The following is a 22,222-nucleotide window of genomic DNA, read 5'->3' on the forward strand; positions in this document are numbered from 1 at the left end:
TTTTAGAAAAACGTTTTTGAAAATACTTTGGAGAACATTTTTAAAACAACTTTGAAAACACTTTTTATTTTTATTTTAGAGTTTTGGCCCTCCTTAAAAAAACAGATTTTAGTTTCATTTGAAAACAGGTTTTCTTTAAAAAAAAAAAAAAGTATTGGAAAACAGATTTTATTTACTACAGAAAACAGTTTTGATTTTGTTAGAAATACAGAATAATTATATTGTATTTCATAAGTAAAAGAATATACATCGGTGCCTTTATATAGGAGGTATATGTGTGCGGTACAAGTAAAGTGTACTATACAAGTAAAGTGTACTACACAAGTAACCTAACTGTGCCTAAAGCCCATAACATAATATACATTAACAGCCCCCCTCAAACTCAAGGTGGATGTGAGACCAACTTGAGGTTGTCAACTAAATCACAAGTGCGTCTCTTAGGAAGTGACTTGGTGAAGATATCTGCAAGTTGATCTTTGGAGGAGACGGAGAAAAGCTTAAGAGTACCATGGACAAGATGATAACGGATAAAATGACAATCAATCTCGATGTGTTTAGTCCATTCATGAAAGACATCATTGTGAGCAATATGAATGGTACTCTGGTTGTCACAATAAAGGGGAGTAGCAGAGGAGGTGGACACACCCAAATCCTTAAGAAGCCATCGTAGCCAAAGGAGCTCAGATGTGGTATCAGCAAGGGCGCGATATTCTGCTTCAGAACTGGAGCGGCCCACAAAAGTTTGTTTCTTACTTCTCCAAGAAATCAAAGAAGAACCAAGGAGGAAGCAATAACCTGTAGTGGACTTGCGATCAGTAGGATCTCCTGCCCAATCAGCATCAGAGAATGCACGGAGTACAAGAGGAGACTGAGCTGAGTAGAAAAGGCCATGAAAAAGGGTACCCTTCAGGTATCGAAGAATGCGCAGAACAACAACATAGTGAGTTGATCGTGGAGCAGACAAATACTGGCTCACCTGATGAACAGCATAGGAGATGTCTGGACAAGTAACTGTGAGATAAACTAAGCTGCCAACCAATCGTCTGTAAAAAGAAGGATTAGACAATGGTTTCCCCCCCGAGGGTGTCAGATGCGCATTAAGTTCAACTGGAGTGTCAACAGTCTTGCTGTCAGTGAGTCCAGCTTGAGACAACAGGTCAGAAGCATACTTGGCTTGAGTAATATAAAGACCATCTGTGGAATGAGTAATTTCAAGACCCAAGAAATAGCTGAGATGTCCAAGATCTTTCATCTCAAACTGCTGACTGAGAAAATCCTTGAGTTCTTGAATGCCACTGAGGTCATCACCAGTTATGATCATATCATTAACATATGGAAGAAGCAAAATAGTGCCTTTATCAGTATGACGAAGAAATAAGGCAGAATCATACGGACTGGCAGTATAACCCAAGTGAAAAATAGTGGAGCTGAACTTGGCAAACTAAGCTCGTGGGGCTTGTTTTAGACCATAAAGTGCACGTCGAAAATGACAAACCTTGTTTGATTCAACAGAGAGATCAGGAGGAGGTTGCATATAGACTTCTTCACTCAGATCCCCATTAAGGAAGGCATTTTTAATATCCATCTGAAAAAGATCCCATTTCTGAGCAGGAGCAACAGCTAAGAGAGCACGAATAGATGAGATACGAGCAACTGGAGCAAAAGTCTCTTTATAATCAATCCCATACTTCTGTGTAAAACCTTTGGCAACAAGATGAGCCTTGTAGCGCTCAACAGATCCATTAAAGCGAGTCTTGATCTTATAGATCCACTTACAACCAACCACCGACTGTCCAGGAGGGAGAGTAACCAGATCCCAAGTATGGTTTTTGGTTAATGCATCAAGTTCCTCTTTCATTGCAATCTGCCATAAAGGGTCAGTAGAGGCCTCACGATAGGTTTGAGGCTCGTGAAGTGTAGCAAGGGCAGTGTAATAATGATAGTCAAGTAAGTGTGGAGGAATGGATCTTACCCGGGTTGAGTGGCGAGGTGGAATGTCTTGTGGAGGATTTTCAGGCAGAGCAGGAGCAAGGGACCCAGGCTCAAGGTGGGGTAGCTCGTCATCAATCTGTTCATCTGCAACCTGTCTAGGAGAAGCATCAAAAATATCTGGAGAGAAGTCCAAAGGAGGATCAAAAGTATTTGTAGAAGGAATAAGAGACTCATCTGGAAAGATTTCTAAAACAGAGGAGTTAGTCAAGGAAGAACGAAAGTGAGAGAGTTCAACAAACAATCGGTGTTCCCAAAAGACAACATTACGAGAAACACGAAGACGATGAGAGACAGGATCATAACACCTATACCCCTTTTGAGTTTCGCCATAACCAAGGAAACAACAAAGTCTAGATCGAGGCTCAAGTTTGTTGTGCTCATGAGGCTGAAGAAGAACGAAACAAGCAAATCCAAATGAGCGAAGGTGAGTCAGGGGATGACCCAAAGAGACGCTCATATGGAGTCTGATTATGGATGACAGTACTTGGAATGCGGTTAATTGCATGAATAGCATGAAGAGCAGCTTCCCCCCAAAATGGGGCAGGAACTTTGGTAGAAAGAAGAAGAGCTCGAACAGTGTCAAGAATATGACGAAGTTTTCTTTCGGCTCGACCATTTTGCTGAGAGGTACCTGGACAAGTTAGATGATGTACAGTGCCATAGGAATGTAACAGAGCTTGAAACACATATTGAGTATATTCAAGAGCATTATCAGATCGAAAGGTTTTGATACGTTTGGAGAATTGTGTTTCAACCATTTTTGCAAAATTGCTATATATTGGTAAAATTTCGGAACGAGATTTCATAGGAAAAATCCAACTATAACGAGAATAATCATCAATAAAAATAACAAAATATCGAGATCCACCAATACTAGCAACAGGAGAAGGTCCCCAAATATCAGAATGAATTAACTCAAAAATATTATTAGAAATGGATTCACTGTTATTAAAAGGCAAAGCTGGCTGTTTTCCTAACTGACATGAAGTACAATCAAAATTGTCTTTAGACACAGAACCCAACAGACCCATAGACGCTAACTGTTGTACCCGAGAAGATGGTGCATGACCAAGACGAGAATACGAAAGTGCAAGAGAAGGTAAGGAAGAAACTGCAGCAGCTGCAGCAGCAACAGAAACAGGAGCAACAGGTGGAAGATGAAGATTGTTCACGGGAAACATACGCCCAACTCTAGAACCGGTCCCAAGCTCCTGCCCCGTCCTCGGATCCTGCACAATACACCCAGAATAGTAAAAAATAAGGCGATAACCTAGTTCATCTAATTGTCCCACAGAGCACAAATTATAAGATAGGTCAGGTACATGGAAGACTCCAGGAACAGAAAGATTATAGGTTGAAACAAAACCTAGACTATTCCCATGCATGGTGGAACCATCAGCTATATGAACATTTAGAGGATGTGGTGCAAGGTCAAGTTTGGAGAACAGGGATGAATGAGGTGTCATGTGATTGCAGCAGGCAGAATCAAAAAGCCAAGTTTGAGACTTACCAGGTAGAACAGATAAGGCAGTGGAAAGAGATGCATTACCAGCCATACGAACAGCCTGAGCTATGATCTCCTGTAGTTCAGTGGGGGAGAGGTTGATAGTAGATCCAGAAGACTGGGACTCAGCTGAGGTGGAAGCCGTTGGCGGAGTAGGCTCAGTATGAGCAACAGCAGCAGTAGATTTGTTACGACGGTAACAAGTCTCAATGGTGTGGCCAGGACGCTTGCAATAGTTGCAGAACTTTTTGTTGGTCTGCTTACGACGATTGCTAGAGCCAGAAGAATCACCTGATTGCTGAGGTTGCTCTATGAGTGGAGTAGATGGAGTAATTGCCAAAACATTGAGCTTATTCTGGGCTTGAAGGGTTGCAAGACGAGCTTCTTCTCTAACCAACTCATTCACAGCAGTATCAAGAGAGGGAGCAGGATTGCGATTTAGCAGCTGACCACGAATGGGCTCAAAGTCCTTGTGAAGTGACTTCAAGAATTCATAGAGGCGAAATTCATCTCTAATGGAAGCATATTGCTGAGCATCCTTTGAGCATGCCCAAGTTGGATCAGAATGGTCAATTTGGTCTTAAATGAAGCGAAGCTGATCATAATAGTCATTGATGGATTGCCCTGGTTCTTGCCTGAGTTGATGCAATTCAACCACTAACTGATATTTCATGGATCCATGAGTAGTGGAGTACCTTTTGGCCAACATATCCCATGCAGAGTTTGCATCGTCAAAGCTGCCCAACATATTGGAAATAGAGGGAATGGAAGTGTTCCGAATCCATGTGAGGATCATGTGGTTATGACTGTCCCATTCAATCATGCGACTAAGAAAGGCAGCATCTTCTTCACTTGCTCCCTTGACAGGAATAGTCATTGCACCAGTACAATAATGCCAAAGCATGCGACCCTTAAGAAAACTGCGCATAGCTTGAGACCAAGATAAGTAATTTTTATTCCCCTCCAATACAGTATTGATGGGGCGAGGAAGAAAAAAAATCCTTTTTATCTATTTAGAGACACAATATGCAAAAACAGACTGCAAAAATGAAATCTACGCGAAAAACTGGGTAAGGAGAACCTGGACAGAAAAAGTCAACCCTGGAAAAGTCAACGGTCAACGGTCAACGGTCGGTCAACGGTCAACGGTCAGCAGATGACGTCACAGGATGACGTGGCGATGACGTCAGCAGAACAGTGGATGCTGACGCAGCTAGGGCTGACGTGGCAGAGGTGATGACGTCAGCAGACCAGGTTCCGGCGCGTGGCAGCAAGTGGAGGCGCGTGAACGGCGTGTGGCGGCGCGTGGAAGGAAACTGCGGCGCGTGATCAGCGTTGCAGTAGCTTTGAGAGGCGCGTGGGGGCGCGTGCGGTCTCCAATGGCGGCGAGGTTTCCACGAATGTGTAGATCGGCGCAGGACGATCTCAGTGGTACCTTCTAAAATGAAATCGGAGCAATATTCGCTGCGGTGATGCAAAGAGCAGTGGTCTGTGTAGTGTGAAACTCCTTAACGGCAGTGGCTGCAGGTCCGGAACCCAAGGACGACGGTTGGATGACGTCGGAGGTTCAACGGCGAGAGGCTGCGGTGGCAGTTGTGATGGTGGAAGCGTTAGTAAAAGAAAGGAAGTCACATTAATGAAGACAAGACTGCTAAGAAAAGGTCAGAGCAGTGACTCTGATACCATGTTAGAAATATAGAATAATTGTATTGTATTTCATAAGTAAAAGAATATACATCAGTGCCTTTATATAGGAGACATATGTGTGCGGTACAAGTAAAGTGTACTATACAAGTAACCTAACTGGGCCTAAAGCCTATAACATAATATACATTAACAGATTTAATGCAGAAAACAGTTTTTTATACACTGCAGAAAAATAGTTTTTAAAACAATTTTTTTTTTAAACTTTATAAAACAGTTTTTTTTTTTTTTTTATTAAAACAGATTTTTTTTAGGAAACGTTTTTTTAAATATAATTTTAGAAAACATATATATTTTTTTGTTTTGAAATTTCGGGCTCCCCTAAAAAAGATTATCATTTTAAAAACACATTTGAAAAAGGAATTAAAGAGAAACATTTTTGAAAGCACTTTGAAAAAACATTTTGAAAACAAGTGTATCATTATTTTTAGGGTTTCGGGCTTCCCTTGAAAAGGATTTTCTTTTTTTGAAACTTTCTCTCATTTTTTAGAGGGGGGAGAAACATAAAGAAAAGATTTTGTTTTGAAAACTTTTAAAAGACAACACATTAAAAAAAAAAAAAAAAAAAAAAAACCTTTTTGAAAAAGACTTTTCTTTTAGAAAAGGGTGGAAAGAGAATTTTTATTTTTTATTTTTTTTAAACAAACATTTTCTTAGAATAGAGGTGTAGAGGAAATTTATACCCAAGCATTTTCTTTATAACACATTATCAACAAGTAAAAGATAAAGAGACAACAACAAGATAAGGTGCATAAAAAGTAAAGCTTGAAAAGCAAAGAACTTGAAATGAAAAGACTTGGAATTTAAATTGCGAGAAAAAAAAAATAAAGACTTGAAATGTAAATGACATAAAAGTAAAAGCTTGGAATATTGTAAAGTTGATTAAATTATTTATTTATTTATTTATTATTTCCTCTTTAAATAGAGTCTAATCCCCTTCAAGCCTTATGAATCTTTCATCATAAAGAAGTGAGAGTTTTTAGGCCATCACCACTCTTATAAGACATACCTATATTGTGCCCTAATGGAGGTTTAAACACCATTTAAAGAGGATGATAGAAAATCATTTTTTTTTAGATGTCTAGATATAAGACACACACGTGCGCGTGCGTGCGCACACACACACACACATATATAGAAGCAATAAAAGTAAATGGGGATGGGGATGTTGCAAGAAAAGAAAAGGGATTGCAAAAAATGTAAAGGCAAGTAAATAAAATCCTAGATGCCTAGGTGGTATAGGTTTTTTCCCCCTAAGGGTACTTCCAATTCATGGCCTAGGATGATGGTCCAATACCCATCTAGGATGAATAATACAAAGATAATATCCAACATTAATATTAAAAGCATTGAAAGAAAGGGGTTAGAAACAAGCACAATATATGCAAGAACTTAATAAAGCAACTATTTACACAACAAAGTAAAGGAAATATTTTTTTTTTTATATGAAAATATTATTACAATATACAAAAGGGGTGGGATGGATTTAGTTATTAAGGCCCTGTTTGGATTTTTTTTTTCATTACTCATCACTCCTCACTCAATTTTCGTCACTCATCACTCATCACTTAAAATACCTCATCACTCTACACGAAGTGTGTTTGGCACCATCACTCAACTTGTCATCACTCAATATTTTTCAACTGTTTGTGGGCCTCATACCTGTCACTTGGTGCAGCTTTTTTTTTTTTTTTTTTTTTTTTCCTTCAACCCTCAGTACCCAAACTCACCAAACCTAGTGAAAAAAAAAAAAAAGAAAAAAAGAAAAAAAAAAAAGAAACCCAAACTCACTGAACCCAGTGAAAGAAGAAGGAAAAAAAAAAAAAAAACCCAAAACTTGAACCCAGTGAAAGAAGGAGGAAAAAAAAAAAAACCAAGAAACCCGAACCCAGTGAAAGAAGAAGAAAAAAAGAAGAAGAAAGAAAGAAGAAGAAAGAAAGAACTGAAGACCAAAAATATTTTGTAATGAAGAACAAAAAAAGAAAAGAAAAAGGAAGAACGAACTAACAAGATTCTGGCGAAAAGAAAGAAAAAAAAAGAAAAGAAGAAAGAACGAACTGAAGAACAATGGAGAAGAAAGGAAAAAAAAAGGGTTAAGAGGTGTGGTTGACCCTGACTAGTGGGTCCCTCCATGTGTGTTTAATTACTAAAATGCCATTAAAAACTGAGTTTTGGAAACTGAAAACCCCTAAAATGTGTTTGCAGTTTTCATAACTCATAACTCAAAAATAAGAGAATTGAGTGATGGAAACAAAAACTAAAAACAACTGGAAACAAAAACCAAACAGACTTCTCAGCTATGGATTCCACCATTTTTGAGTTATGAGTTACGGAAATAGAAAATCCACCCCCAAATCCTTACCCACAAAAGATTACAAGAATGGAGAAAGGGTGGAGCTTTTGGTGTGGGGTTTCCTAAAGGGAGAGAGAGAGACCTCTCACTATTTATTTTTACTCTTTTCTCACAAAAACCTTACATTAATTTCTACATGAATTTTTTACCTCACTTTTCTACATGATTTTTCCAAAAAGAGGGGTTGGGGGGGTGGGGGGTGTTATTTATAGGAAAAATGAGTTAGAAACAAGCACAATATATGCAAGAACTTAATAAAGCAACTATTTACACAACAAAGTAAAGGAAAGATTTTTTTATTTTATTTTTTTATATAAATGAAATATGATTACAATATACAAAAGGGGTGGGATGGATTTAGTTATTAATGAACTAAACCCACCCCCAAATCCTTACCCACAAAAGAATACAAGAATGGAGGAAGGATGGAGCTTTTGGTGTGGGGTTTCCTAAATAGAAAGAGAGAGATTTTTTTTTTTTTTTTTTTTCTAGGGTTTTTTTTTTTTTTTGACCTCTCACTATATATATACATATATATATATATATATATATTTTTTTTACATTTTCTTAACAAAAACCTTACATTAATTTCTACATGAATTTTCTACCTCACTTTTCTACATCACATTTCTAAATGATTTTTCCAAAAGGGGGGGGGTATTTATAGGAAAAATGAGTTAGAAACAAGCACAATATATGCAAGAACTTAATAAAGCAACTATTTACACAATAAAGTAAAGGATAGATTTTTGCTTTTTTTAATATGAAAATATGATTACAATATACAAAAGGGGTGGGATGGGTTTAGTTATTAATAAACTAAACCCACCCCCAAATCCTTACCCACAAAAGATTATAAGAATGGAGGAAGGATGGAGCTTTTGGTGTGGGGTTTCCTAAAGAGAAAGAGAGAGATTTTTTTTTTGTTTGATTTTCTAAGGTTTTTTTTTTGGGACGTCTCAATATTTTTTTTTACTCTTTCCTCACAGAAACCTTACATTAATTTCTACATGAATTTTCTACCTCACTTTTCTACATCACTTTTCTACATGATTTTTCCAAAAAAGGGGGTATTTATAGGAAAAATGAGGGAATGGGAGGCTAGCATTGGTGTGCCCTAGTACACCAATGCTAGCTCCATCCTTATTTGCCATGTCAACATTTTTTGTCTTTTTATGATTTCTGGCCTAATCTTTGTGCGGCTTTTTGGAGGCCTTTCTGAGCCCTTGTTTCTTTGAATTTCATATTCACGGAAAGCTATAGATATCTAGTTTCCAAAGGTTCTAGCCTCATTCAATTTGGAGCTACGGTCAATGAGATATTGCGCTCGGAATGGAGGTGACACAAAGCTGAAAAATTCTGAACGCCTTCCCTTGAAAAATTCATATCTTTTAATCTGGAGTTGATATCTTCGAGCCCTTTTGGTGAAAATTAGCTAAGACCTTGTTTTTCAAGATGGTCCAGCCTGTTTGTTCCAATTCTTGCCCAATCGATATAGTTTATCGTGCAAAGCCGGGTCAAAATTGTCAGTTTTCATAAAAAATACAGTGAAGACTTTATTAGGGTTTCGATATTTTTGTGATATCTCATCCATTTTAACTCCGATTTTGGCCCGTAAACTATCGTTTCGAAGGGAAAAATATGCCCTACGATATAGTCTAAAATTCAACATGATCCAACGGTTGAATAAAAAAGTAAACTTTTTGACCATACCTAGTTAGGGTTTTGGCCAGATTTTTTGTAAAATGGGTTTTTCAAATGTTGTGACTTTTTGATTTGCCATTCAAACATGTTGTATTTATTTTTGCCCCTTTTTGGCTTTGAAATTCATGGTTTTACACCTTTTCTATTTTTTTTGGCTTTTCTAGTGTTCGTTTCAACATGTGAATCGGGGCCGGACAAAATATGGTATCGATAGTAGGATTATGGAAACAAATGATATGTGAACAAGGATAACAATTAAGGGACATAGGCCTTAATGCTGACCTGCACCGTGATAGGATTTCCTAGCGCCAAATAAGCCAACGAAAGAATGATTTATATGTCATGTGATATTTGGCCCTTAAAATTTAGTAACAAGTTGATTCTTATCTCTGACTATCCATGCCTATAAACATAATTTAAAATAAAAATCTTAGTTTATATTGTACTATCAATGTAAATTTTACATTGTAAGCTAAACAAATGTGTTCAATGTAATGTATAATTAATGTAAACCTATAATTACCCTAATTTAAAAATATTTCATTTAGGGCAAGAAGGAGAAGAAAGAGAATAAAAAAGGGGATAGAAAATAAATTTAGGGCAACAAGTTGATTAATGTATTGCATCATTCTTGCTTAGTTTATTCGCCTTGTTCCTTTCTTCTGTGCCACTCTTATGGCAGCCCTATAGCATTTACACGTAACCCCTAGATTTAGGCGGTGCATTGGGTTTTATACTTAAGCATTGCTGTCAAAGTCGAGGTAGTTGTAGAATTCACCTCAGAAAGGATTGTTATACTGTGCGAAAGACTGATTATTTACCTAGTCCCCACCACCACCTAAGAGGAAATCCCTGTCATTGGCTTATCCTCTTAGCCCTTCAGCAGTTTCTCATTTGGGAGTTCAATTATTTGGAGTTTTCTAATTATATTTTAAGGTTTAATAACTTTATTTCCCATTTATTAGATTTTAAGTATACACTTAAATTTATATTATATGGGAGTGGGACTACATATATCCTGTCGACACAATTGTTTATCAATTTTTTTCCCCTCCAAATCTTTGTCGTCATTTTTTTTACCCATATTGAGTTGCCATTGCATTATCAGTGGCTTTCGAGTATGTTTGCAACAACGCAAGCTAGAAGTATTTCGGACCATTAAGTTTATGCGTAAATTCGTGAGTAAACATTAGTTCACACATCCTATTATATACACTCTCACACATATTTAAATTATACACACTCTCACACATATTTAAATTGTACATAAATTGTAATTTATGTGCAGTTTGAGTATATGTGAGAATGTGTGTAATAAACACTATCTTAAATTCATAGCATTTTTCAAAACTTCTTCGGGGTGTCTTGTGTCTTGTTATTATAAGTTTGCGTGAAAGTGATATCGATGGTATTGGCATATATAAAAAAAAAGAAAAAAAAAAGAGAAGCGATTTTAATTATTGGCAAGATCAACTCATGGAAAAGGTTGTGAATTTTACATGTTATCCATCTGTAGACTTTATTGAAGTAGTAATCAAACTTATCTCATTTGTAGGTGAGACCATTTCGTAAGCACAATGTCCCCACCCATATGTTATGGGGAACTTTTTCTTGTTTTTTGATAAGTATGTTTTTGGCCCCCAGCAAGGAGAGAATGAAAGGGGATATGTCTTGACTCTAGTCTTGAGTAAACATACAATAACGTGGTTCATCATTTGGAAGTATGAAGTTTGTTCTCAAAGGGCCCATAGCATGCTTGAAAAATTGCGAAAAATTCGGCAATGCAAATCTAAAACCACGCCGCTAAGAGAGAGAGAGAGAGAGAGAGAGAGAGATGGTGGAGCCTTTCACACAATGGTGGAGCCTTTCACACTATGTTTTGTTTGGTTCTCCCCCGAAAATGAACTGTCATTTTCCACTTTGCTATAGGGTTTGAGTTAGAAATATGTAAACTTGATAGATTTCATAAATTAACCAGATAAAAAGTTTTCTGTGCTCAAAGACTAACAGATGATCTCACATGCTAAAACAATGATTATGATTTTTCATGAGTCACAATTTAATGACCGACAAGCTCAAGCGGTAGATTTAAATAGGGTTATGATGGGAAATATCCTTGGTGTTTTTTAGTCTTCAAGAAAGCAAGAAAGGGAACATTCATCGTAAAGATCAACAGTGAATTATTTATATATTTATATATTTTCATTTCTACAAAGCATTTTTATACAACATGGAACCAAACACACACCAGAACAGACTGATTTATTTTTTCATGCATCATCACCTGGCTTTGTTCATTGTATAGATTCATCCAAAGCTCTAGCCAAATGGGATTATTTTACCTAAAACAAGACTGGAGGTGTCACAATTTTCAAGCTATAAGTACTATATATCTGTTTGACCATCATGCAGCTAGAGTTGATTCCCCACTTTTGATTCTCATGTTCTCCAAATGCGACTTCCCATTCAGATTACGGGAAAAGAAATCTTTGACATAGTCCTCCATTGTAATCCTTTTAAATAATGGTGGGTTTCGTGGGCTTAAAGTACTAGTCACAGGCCCAATCTCTGCCTCAAATTTGGGGTTGAAAAACATAGCAAGTGAGATTCTTTCTTTGTCTGAATTTACAGTTACTCTGTGCTCAATGCTGGTAAAGGCCCCATTGCTCAGGATCTGCAAAATGATGTGACAATATACACATAACTAACATGTTCTCCCATTTTAAACTCTTTTTAATTTTTGCATGCTAATTAGATCAAGAGCAGAAGGTTGTCTTCATCTTGGATTCTATATCAACATACATATACAAATTCTAAGAGGTTACCATTACAAATAATTTATTGACAAATTTTACAACATTAATAATTATTTCATGTGCTATATATATATATATATATATATATATAGTATCATTTTTTTCACAGCCTATCGCATTAATGAGAATGTTAGATTGAGATTTGGCGTGACAGCTGCACCATGCAATCTCCCACCCAAAATTTCAACTTTATAAAACTTTTTAACTTTTTTTACCTCCTAACTTTTTTACATTTTAACCATTGAAAGGGTATTGCATGATGCAATAGCCCTAATTATTACACAGAATCTCAATTTGGATATATATATATATATATACACACACATACATAATCTTGATCATGTTGAAATTATTGATCTTCTTACTACTGGTTTTTCTGGGACCTTTTGCAGTTGGTGGGAAAAATATCTTACCAAAACGTCTAGAGACTCCATAAAAAAGGCTGTTACAAAAGATGATGATGGATTACCTATTTTTAATGAAAGAGTTGGTTAAGATATTCCTGATGGCATCAATACTTTAATCTATGCTATTATTAAACATTTTGTTGGAACAAAAAAAAAAAAATATATATATATATATATATATATATAGTTCTTATATAGACAACAAATTTTACAATAAGTTATCTTGTCTTCTCACACACCCCAGTTCCACTACAAGGCAAAATACTAATTCAAATCAGAAAGAGAAATTACACTGTCTGGTTCATCACAACTCACGTCAAGTTACTTCAACTTAAAAAAGAAGAATGTTGTAAGATCTTTTTGCGTCTCGAAAACTTTATGATCCATGCATGAGATATGCATGAAATAACTTATTGTTTGGCTGACCAAACTAGATAAGGATTGCTAAACTCGCTGGTCCCTATAGATGTAGGGTGTCCCCTTGACCAAAAAGCGGGGTCCTAAAGTCACAGACTCAGTGTCATACTAAAGTTATCATAGTGACTGGTTTTAAACTCCTAAAAGATCCACATGCGGAAGCTTAGTATATATTTTTTTAATTTTTTGATAATCGCACAAGCTTAATTAATAACGAAGCAATAGTTGTTGCAACATTTACCGACTCACGAGAACAATTGAACAAAGCATGGTGATGGGGCATATCCCAACAGAAATTTCGTGGCAGCTATTCAGCCAAGTTCCTAGTGCTTTAAAATTTAAAATGGAATAGTGGGCATGTCTTTTGAGATGGATATTATCATATTATTGTCGGCCAAGTCAAATGAGGTCCTATTTTTGTGACGCACACACACCTCATCTAAACGTCTAAATTTACACTTAATTTTCCAATACGTTTAAGCGTCAACTTATAATTGAATTTCAGTACTTACATACAAGACAACTATAAGTATTTGTTTGAAAAAAATTTTAGATGGACGAATCACAAAATAACACTTATACATATTGTGAATTTGGGCATGTAATTTCGAAGGAAATAGGATTCTTTCCATTACATTTTAATTAAAGAAAATTAATTTTATAATTATGATTTTATTTTCTAAATTAAAGTATACAAACTATCATGTCATTTACAATTTTAAATGACATTACACTGGATATATATACTTCTAGACTTGTAATATCCAATCTTAACAACGAAATGAATTTTCTTTATTCAAAGCGAAGAATAAACCTACAGCTACAAGTACGATAGTTTCACAAGAAATCTTAGATGACAAGTTGGTAATGGTGAGTCAAAAAAATTATGTCAATGGTGAACTTAAATGAGAGCCATTAACATTTTGCCACTTAGAATTTGTTGTAAACTGTTGTAAAAATATCATATTCCTAGGGTCTGTTTGAGATCCACTTATTTTGTTAAAACTGACAATTTTTTGCTGAAAGTACTGAAAATAAATTTAAAAGTTAATTGAAATAGTCTAATAAGACCTATGAATAGTTCTAAAAAGTGTAATGGAACTCCTAAGTAATAACAAAAATAAGTTGACAAAATTAATTATGCCAAACGGACACACAAAGGAAAAAATAGTTTGAAATAGTGATTAATTATCATTTTACCAAAACAAGGACCATATTTACTAATCACATTATTCGTGCAATATGTAAGGTTTTACCGCGCGACCAAGTTTGGAAATGATTTTTTGTTTTTTAGAAGTAAATGTTTGGAGATGATATTCAAACTAACAGAAAAGTTTGACTATGATAGCCAGGGTTTTCAAAAATCTAGACTAGTTAAATTCAACACGTGCTTTTTGAAAAAAGAATTTGGATAAAGGAAGAGAGATTGAAGCATGACAAACCTCCATAACATCACCGACATTCACAACAAAAGAATCTGCGCAAAAGTTCACAGGAATCCAAACCCCATCTTTCTTTATCTGAAGACCTTGTACTCCATTAATTTGGTGAAGGATGGTGATCCCAGTAGCGTCAGAGTGGGGGGTAAGACCCACAACAAGTTCTGGTTGTGGGCATGGAGGATAGTAATTCATCCTCATTGATTGCATCCCATCTTCAAATAACTCCTCCATCTCTTTGATCTCTATTTTCAGAGCTTTTCCCATATAACCTAGAAGTGTCATGGCAAGCTTTTGCAACTCTGAGATGTATGCCTCTAAGGTGTTTCTGTAAGTACGTATGAAAATAATAATAATAATTATTATTACAAATTGAATATTGCTATTCACACAATACTTTCGTTATAATTTCACAACAAAGTTTAAGTAATAATTTGTTACTGTTTATCATTTTTTATTATTATTTAAATTAACAACAATTGCCATCTAGGTTTTGTTGTGCCCGTAGCTTTATTGTGTGTGTGAGAGAGAGAGAGGAGAGAGAACCTCAAGGATGAAGGGAGCTCTGGAAATAAATATGGCTTTCTTTTTTGAATAGGGTTGAGTGTCATGTAGAACCTATCACCCCAATCGAGTGTTTGGTCGTTGCATCTGATGATTGTTCCATAGCCTTCAACATCACCTGGCCTTGCCTTATATTTCATTTTCTCTTCCGAAGGAAGCATGAAGAATTCTTCAATCTCATGTTTTAGCTTTTCTAATAGTGAAGAGCTAACTCCATGGTTCGCCAACTATATAACAATAATATAAAAATCTCTTAGGATATTCTCAAACTTTAATTTCTGTCTCAAAAAAGGAAAACTAGACATTATGATATGCTGTTTTTTTTTTTTTTAATCAAATAGCTGCAGCATTCAAGGGCAATCCTGTGTATAAATAATCTAAAAAATTGAGAAGAACCTGTATGAGGCCCCACGCTTTACAAGTTGAATGCAACTTCTCTAGTTCCAAGTCTGAGGTCTCCCCCCAGGCCAATTTTTTCATGTCAATGGTGGGGATTGTTGTCAAGGTACTGTAATCAGAGGGAGCTGAAAGTTCTTGATCTGGACGAATATAGTTCTTCGGAACTACGGTCATTGGCTCTTTGGTGAGCTCCATAACGCTGAGAACTGAATTAGAGTTCCAAGAGCTAACCGGCTCCATTGATGCCATTGCTTAGCCTAGTGCAACTCTACCTAGCAGCATGGTGCAATGGGTGTTATATATATAGCCCAAAAAATGAATTTTAAGAATAAAAAAAATTATATAACAAAGAAGACTAACAATGGAAATATTCTAATGGGTAATTATAGGTTGACATTGTAATAGTAATGTAATTAATCTTACATTATAGATTAAATAATTGCGTATAATGTTGTATACATTTGTTTAATCTATCACGTGAATCTTACAATGCAAGTATCATCTTAATATCTAAGAAATGTGGGTTCCAGTTAGCTTAATTGATAAAATCTTTGATAGTTGAATAAGAGATCTGAAGTTCAATTTTTGTTTATACAAAAACCAATTGGTATATTGGATTATAAATGGATGTCATAGGTTGAAATTCTATAAAAAAAAAATATTAGTAATGTACTAAAGCCTGAAATAAAAATCAATTTTGACAATGCTAAAGTGTCTCATATTATGCCAAGTTACATAACTAATTTGTAGATAAAAGAAATTAGAATTGATTAAAAAAAAAAAAAAGGAATAATTGCTGTAATTAGGATAGACAATTACAATTAATAGTAGATGGATGAAAAAGTGAGAGGATAAGAAATGAAGAAATGGTAGAAAAGTAGGAGGATAAAAAATTGAGAAGTGATAAAAAAAGTAGGAGGATAAAAGATATTTTAGTTTTCTTTACTTGTATTTGGTTGGGGTTAGAAAAGTGGATGAATGAAAAAAAATGAGTTTGTATAAATTTACTCATATGAATATATTTTAGTTTTCTTTACTTGTATTTGGTTGGGGTTAGAAAAATAGAGGGATGAAAAAAAATGAGTTTGTATAAATTTACTCATATGTCATTGTTAAAAAAATAATGACCAATTAAAACAAAAAGTGGCAAACAACCAAAAAAAGAAAAGAAAAGGCAATCACCTAAATTTATTAAAAAAAATATTCACATCCCCCCCCCACCCCCCCCAAACGAAAAAAAAAAAGAGAAGAGCAAAACATGATCATGCCTAGAAGGGGAAAAAAAAAAATTGGAAAAGTAGCCAGCAAGTCCCACATCAAGGAAAAAAAAAAGAGTAGTTTAGTCATTGGTGTAACTATTTCTCTCCCGTCTATTTTCTCCCTAAATTGGGGAGATAGAATTTTGGTGGGTCAGAGGAGAAAATATCTGGCCCTCACCAATTTTTCATCCTTTCATTCTCTCCAACAAAATACTCATAAAATCAGTTTTCTTTTCATTTTTCTCTCCCCAATTAACACTTGTAATTTGATTAGGTAACTATAGCTAAAATATTCGTTGTAGAGATATTCTTCAATACATATTCTTTCTTTTGACTAAAGTATTTATATTTTAAGCAATTGAGAGGGATTTTTTTTCTTCTTAAAAATAATAGCCGACTAATTATGGTGAACATCAAGAAATGTTTGATCCCTAATTTTTACTCTTAATATTACTATTATAATACTAATATATAAAAATGTTTGGCAATTGGTTGCTTCTTGTGGAATCAAATTAAAAAAAAAAAAAAGTCTTCTAAAAGAAAGTTAAAAAAATAAAAAGAACGAAATAGGTTTGCTTAGTGTTTTTCTGCTGGTTTGGCAGTTTGCAACTTTGGTATTATTATTTTTCACTCAATAAATCATTACAAGTTAAAATCTCATTTTTAATTTTGTAAGAAATTATGGTGCAAAGTTTGATTTTTTACTTTCACATTTGGAATTGCCAAGTTGACTTATAGGATCCATCATATAAGTTAACTCATAGGAAATGTTCTTTTTTTTTCTTTATTTGTTATTTTCTAACTTATATGAGAATGCTTTTTTATTATCATTTTGATTCAAAATTTTCTTCTGGAATATCAATGATAGGTTCTTTACACATGTATGTAATTTAACTACTTATATCCTTTTGTCTTTCTATTCCTCTGTCTCTCATATTTTTTGGTCTTTTTTATTTTATTTTATTTTATTTTATTTTTTTATTATATATATATATATATTTTTATAAAAAGAATGCAAGCTACAATTAATCAATTCACACAATTAGAGAAAACAATAATGGACAATGTGAAAGAAGTATAAGAAGATTATTTTTTTTATTTTTTTTTTTTTTGAGAAACAAACATATACACACAAAGGAGAGGGAAAGATGTTCTAACACAAAAATAAGTCACAAACTCCACTAAGCAATCATGAGAATTTTAAAGGAGGGTGTGACAAGTATAGCAACTTAAAGCTTTTTTAGTTCCCCGGTGAGGATTTCAATTGGGTATCTTTGTAAACTAATTTTTTCTATCCGTTTTGACTTCTAAAACCAATATTTAAGGACTGATATTTAAAAACCTTATTGTTCATTTTATATTTTTATATAAAAAAAAAGTATGTACTGCTTGTTAATAAAATAATTTTATCCGGCAAACGTTTTATTTTTATTTTTTTATCATTATAATTTAAAATAGTAAATGTTAACATGCTATTTTTTTTTTTAATCTGTAATGGAAAATAATAAAGATTTAAATTCTTAAAAAGTTCTGAACAATTGATTGGGATAAAAAAAAGATATCTAAAAAAGTCTTAAAATTTTTAAATATTTTAAACAATTATTTCCTTGATAACGATTCCGTGAAATTTGCGAGTTATTGTCTAGTAATCCAACAATTTAGGCAATATAATTTATTTGAGAGACGAAAAAATATCCAATGAGAGGGACCTTTCAAAAACCAATTTCTGAAGATATTTTCTCCTTAGGTGACCTCATGGACAGGACAATCAACAGGTTGAGGTTCACCTCTTTCTCATTGGTGATTAAGGTTACCTTATATAAAAATTTCAGTTCATTTGTGTAGGAGTTTTTATGTAAATGGAGGTGCCATATACTTCTTTAATTAATTAATTATGCAACCTAGAAGTCTTCTCTACTTTTCTTTTTCAATTAATGGATGAAGCGTTTTTTATACTAATTAATGGAAAAATAATGTGGTAAAAATTAGAAGGTCAAACATTGAAATAAAAATATAAAAATATTTTGGTGTCATCTATTATCTCTAGTTGCGAATTATTGGTCCAACCTGAAATCATAACCCCTAACCTCAATAGATTATAAATCATAAATATTTGCCCCTTCATATTTGAATCTAAATCAAAATTTACTATAAAACTACGTTACAAACCAAACCGAAGTAGTTAGCCAAAGCAAATATAAAAAATATCTTTGTCTTAAACATTAACAATTGCCGTGGTGCATGCACCACGAGAAGTTATAACTTGGAGTCTTTGATCATTTAAGTTGACAAGGATCTTGAGTCCTTATAGGATGTTTTTTATTTTTATTTTTATTTATTATTTTTTTTATGATTAATAAAACAAAGATTGGTTTTGTGGAAATTTGTAAGATCCCGAAAGTAATGTGGTAAAATGTTAGAACGTCAAACATGAGAATAAAAATATTAAGATACTTTGGTGGCATCCATTACCTCTAGCTACAAATTACTTGAAATCATAACCCCTAACATCAATAGATTATAAATCTTATATATTTGCTACTTCATATCTGAATCTAAATCAGTATTTAGTAAAAACCTATGTTACAAACCAAATTGAACTAGTTAGCCAAAGCAAATATAAAAAAATTTCTGTCTTAAACATTAACAATAATCGTGTTGCACAGACAATGGAATTCCAAGTATAACTTGGAGTCTTTGATAATTTAAGTTGACAAGGATCTTGAGTCCTTATAGGGCTTATTTTTTACCAAAAAAAAAAAAAAAAAAAACACAAAGATTGGTGATGTGGAAATTTGTGAGATCTCAAAAGTAATGTCGTAAAATATTAGAAGGTCAAACATGAGAATAAAAATATTAAGATACTTTGGTGGCATCCAATACCTCTAGCTGCGAATTATTGGTCTAACCTGAAATCATAGCCCCTAACCTCAATAGATTATAAATCATATATATTTGCCACTTCATATTTGAATCTATATCAAAATTTACTATATATCTACGTTACAAACCAAACCGAAGCAGTCAGCCAAAGCAAATATAAAAAATTTCTTTGTCTTAAACATTAACAATTGTCGTGGTGTACACACAATGGAATTCCAATTCTAACTTGGAGTCTTAGATAATTTAAGTTGGCAAGGATCTTGAGTCCTTATAGCATCTGGTCAAATTTTTATAACTAAAAAATAAATTATAATGAGGTGTAAATTTGTGAGGCATATAAAACTTATGTGTCAAAATTTTAAAAGGTCAACAAAAAGTCAAAAACTTTAATTTTATATTATATATAGAATATAGATAAGTAGTTTCGTACATGCATTTGTATAAATGTGTATATCAATTAGAAATTTTGTCCTCCCAAAATCAAATCCTAACCCTAATCCCACCATTGATTGCTAGTTCACGGGCTAAAATGGGCATTTGCCCCTTTCGCCAAAACTTTCTAGCAAAATGCCATTGTTCTGAAATTATCTAGCAAAATGCCTCTGTTTTAAACTCGATTTTCTAAAAATCAAGTTTCAATGAAAAACTTGATTTTTAGAAAATCGAGTTATGTGAAGTCAAACTTAAAAAAAAAAAAAAATACATGGAACTCGAGATCCATGTAAAATTTCTCACATTACTCGATTTTCATCAAATCAAGTTTTTCATTGAAACTCGATTTTTATAATTGAGTTTGGTATTTTGCAAGATAATTTAAGAACATGAGCATTTTGCTACATCTTTTGGACGAAAGGGACAAATGCCCATTTTGGCCCTCATTCACGTGGAAGTTGTCTTTAAATGTAGTGGCTAATATTTAGTATTTTTCTTTAGAGAATTTCATGACAAGCTAAGAGTCTTATAGCTCAATTTGGTACCTTTTGATATTTTCAATAGAAATATTCAAAGTTTAAATTCTTTTTGCTTCGTTGCAATTATGATATATATTTATTGACAAAAGAACATAATTACTTACATGCATAATGCGGAGCCTATGGATATTGTGAAGATGTGAATGTGAATGGTTGGGAAATTTGATAAAACGTTTTTTTTATGTCAAAGATAAGTCTTGGGATTGAATGCTACTCTTCTATTGCTCATCCTAATGGGACTCCATTAGGGGAAAGAAAAGTATGCCATAATGTTGTGATAAATCCTCGTCTATGTGTGAATTAAATTAAATATAACCCAAGCAACAAAGAAAATAGAAATCTACGGAAGAGATAAAAAAATCAACTAACAAGAACACCAAGAAATTACGTGGAAAACCCTCCAGTGTAGAGGTAAAAATCACGGGGCAAATCCAATCAATCTACTGTAATAAAATAGAGATTATAATATTCAAATTATACCCAAAACCTGAGTTCACAATAAATTGGAAAAATACAATAATACTTCTAGAAACAAATACAACTTTACCATAAAACGCAGTAGCAAGATCTTCTACTCTGAATACTTCAACTCTTTGTGGTTGTAGCACTCAAATAATCGTTCTAGCGAAAACTCCCAATTTATCTTCCTTGTGTGTCTTGAGCAAAAGAAAAATCACATTTTCTTTTTTCCCTCAGTGCCACACAAAGCACTAATTTTTTTTCCTTCAGTCGGCTTGAAATCCATGTTTTACTATTTAGTCTCTTTGAATCTCTCTCTCTCTCTCTCTATTCATGAAACCCACGTACTAAGTGAGCATTTGGGTTCAACGTTTTTCTCCTATGTTTGCATTTCTAGCGTTTCATGCATTTTTTTTTTTCATGCGTTTTAGCTTTAGGGGACAAAGTGCACTATTCACACACTGTTCACAAGACCCACAACCACTTTATTCAGGAAAAAAAAAATATTAAAAATGGGTCCTACGATACTATTCACACATTTAAAAAATTATTTTGTTACAATATTTTTAGTTTTCAGTTTTCAGCAAAATATGCTGTATCCAAACGGACCCTAAGCTTTATATATAAATTAAGCTCTGCCGCCTGACACTTCTAATTCAATTAGGAATAAGAGTTTTTGACTTCTTGTGCAATTGGTACACCTATTTCTATATGAAATAGGATTCCTTCAATGCTCAAGTACAAGTCCTATATGGGCTAGACTTCAAGGTGCCGTGCACCTCCCAACACATAATTGTCAAAACAAACATAAAGAGAAACACTCGTATTCAAATGCCCCAAATAAATAGAAAAAAGAAATTCTCTTTATGCATATAAAAACCAAAGGTCCCAGAACCTTTTAGAAAGAATAAAGGGAGGTTAAGAACTCGTTTGGTAATGCTATTCTATTAACGTTGTATATATTTTTTAGAAATATGTGTGGTAATTTCGTCACTATATGGTACTTTTTTGTGACGAAAAAATTTTCCTCACTAAAATTCGTCACTATAGTTACATTTTGTTGTAGTGGTGGGTGAAAAAATGTATAAAAATACATGTAATATTATTTAAAAACTGAAAACATATATTTAAATACATGTACCAAACAGACTCTAAATGTCTAGTTGATTTCCACCTATATGAGACAACTAAATTTTTTTTTTAAAATGATACGATTACCAAGAGGCATCCTCTAAGAAAAGCACCCAGTCTAGTCAAGATTACTTACAATAATTAGCTAATGAAGGGTGACAAATAAAAAATTGTAGTTTATTATGTAGAAATAGTTTGACTTCAAATACTTTTGAATTAT

General features: G+C 33.8%; 1 protein-coding gene across 1 annotated transcript; it reads right to left on the reverse strand.

Annotated features, from left to right (window-relative positions):
- Positions 1 to 11,447: 11,447 nt before the first annotated feature.
- Positions 11,448 to 15,554, reverse strand: LOC115989029 (protein SRG1-like). Its single transcript, XM_031112677.1, has 4 exons — positions 15,297 to 15,554; positions 14,883 to 15,127; positions 14,340 to 14,664; positions 11,448 to 11,931 (listed from the first exon to the last, which is right to left on the reverse strand). The coding sequence occupies exons 1-4, from the start codon at positions 15,546 to 15,548 to the stop codon at positions 11,662 to 11,664; spliced, it is 1,092 nt and encodes a 363-aa protein (XP_030968537.1). The 5' UTR covers positions 15,549 to 15,554; the 3' UTR covers positions 11,448 to 11,661.
- Positions 15,555 to 22,222: the final 6,668 nt, after the last annotated feature.

The sequence above is a fragment of the Quercus lobata genome, chromosome 5 (genome assembly GCF_001633185.2).
Source record: "Quercus lobata isolate SW786 chromosome 5, ValleyOak3.0 Primary Assembly, whole genome shotgun sequence".
In the NCBI taxonomy this organism is placed as follows: domain Eukaryota; kingdom Viridiplantae; phylum Streptophyta; class Magnoliopsida; order Fagales; family Fagaceae; genus Quercus; species Quercus lobata.

What these genes read in the sequence shown, in the direction of transcription:
- LOC115989029 (XM_031112677.1), bottom strand. Translation starts at nt 15,548, where the DNA reads ATGGCATCAATGGAGCCGGTTAGCTCTTGGAACTCTAATTCAGTTCTC. An exon ending in GAGCTCCCTTCATCCTTGAG is followed by an intron (nt 14,665 to 14,882) that starts GTTCTCTCTCCT and finishes ACGTACTTACAG; the next exon opens with AAACACCTTAGAGGCATACA. An exon ending in ATGTCGGTGATGTTATGGAG is followed by an intron (nt 11,932 to 14,339) that starts GTTTGTCATGCT and finishes ATCATTTTGCAG; the next exon opens with ATCCTGAGCAATGGGGCCTT.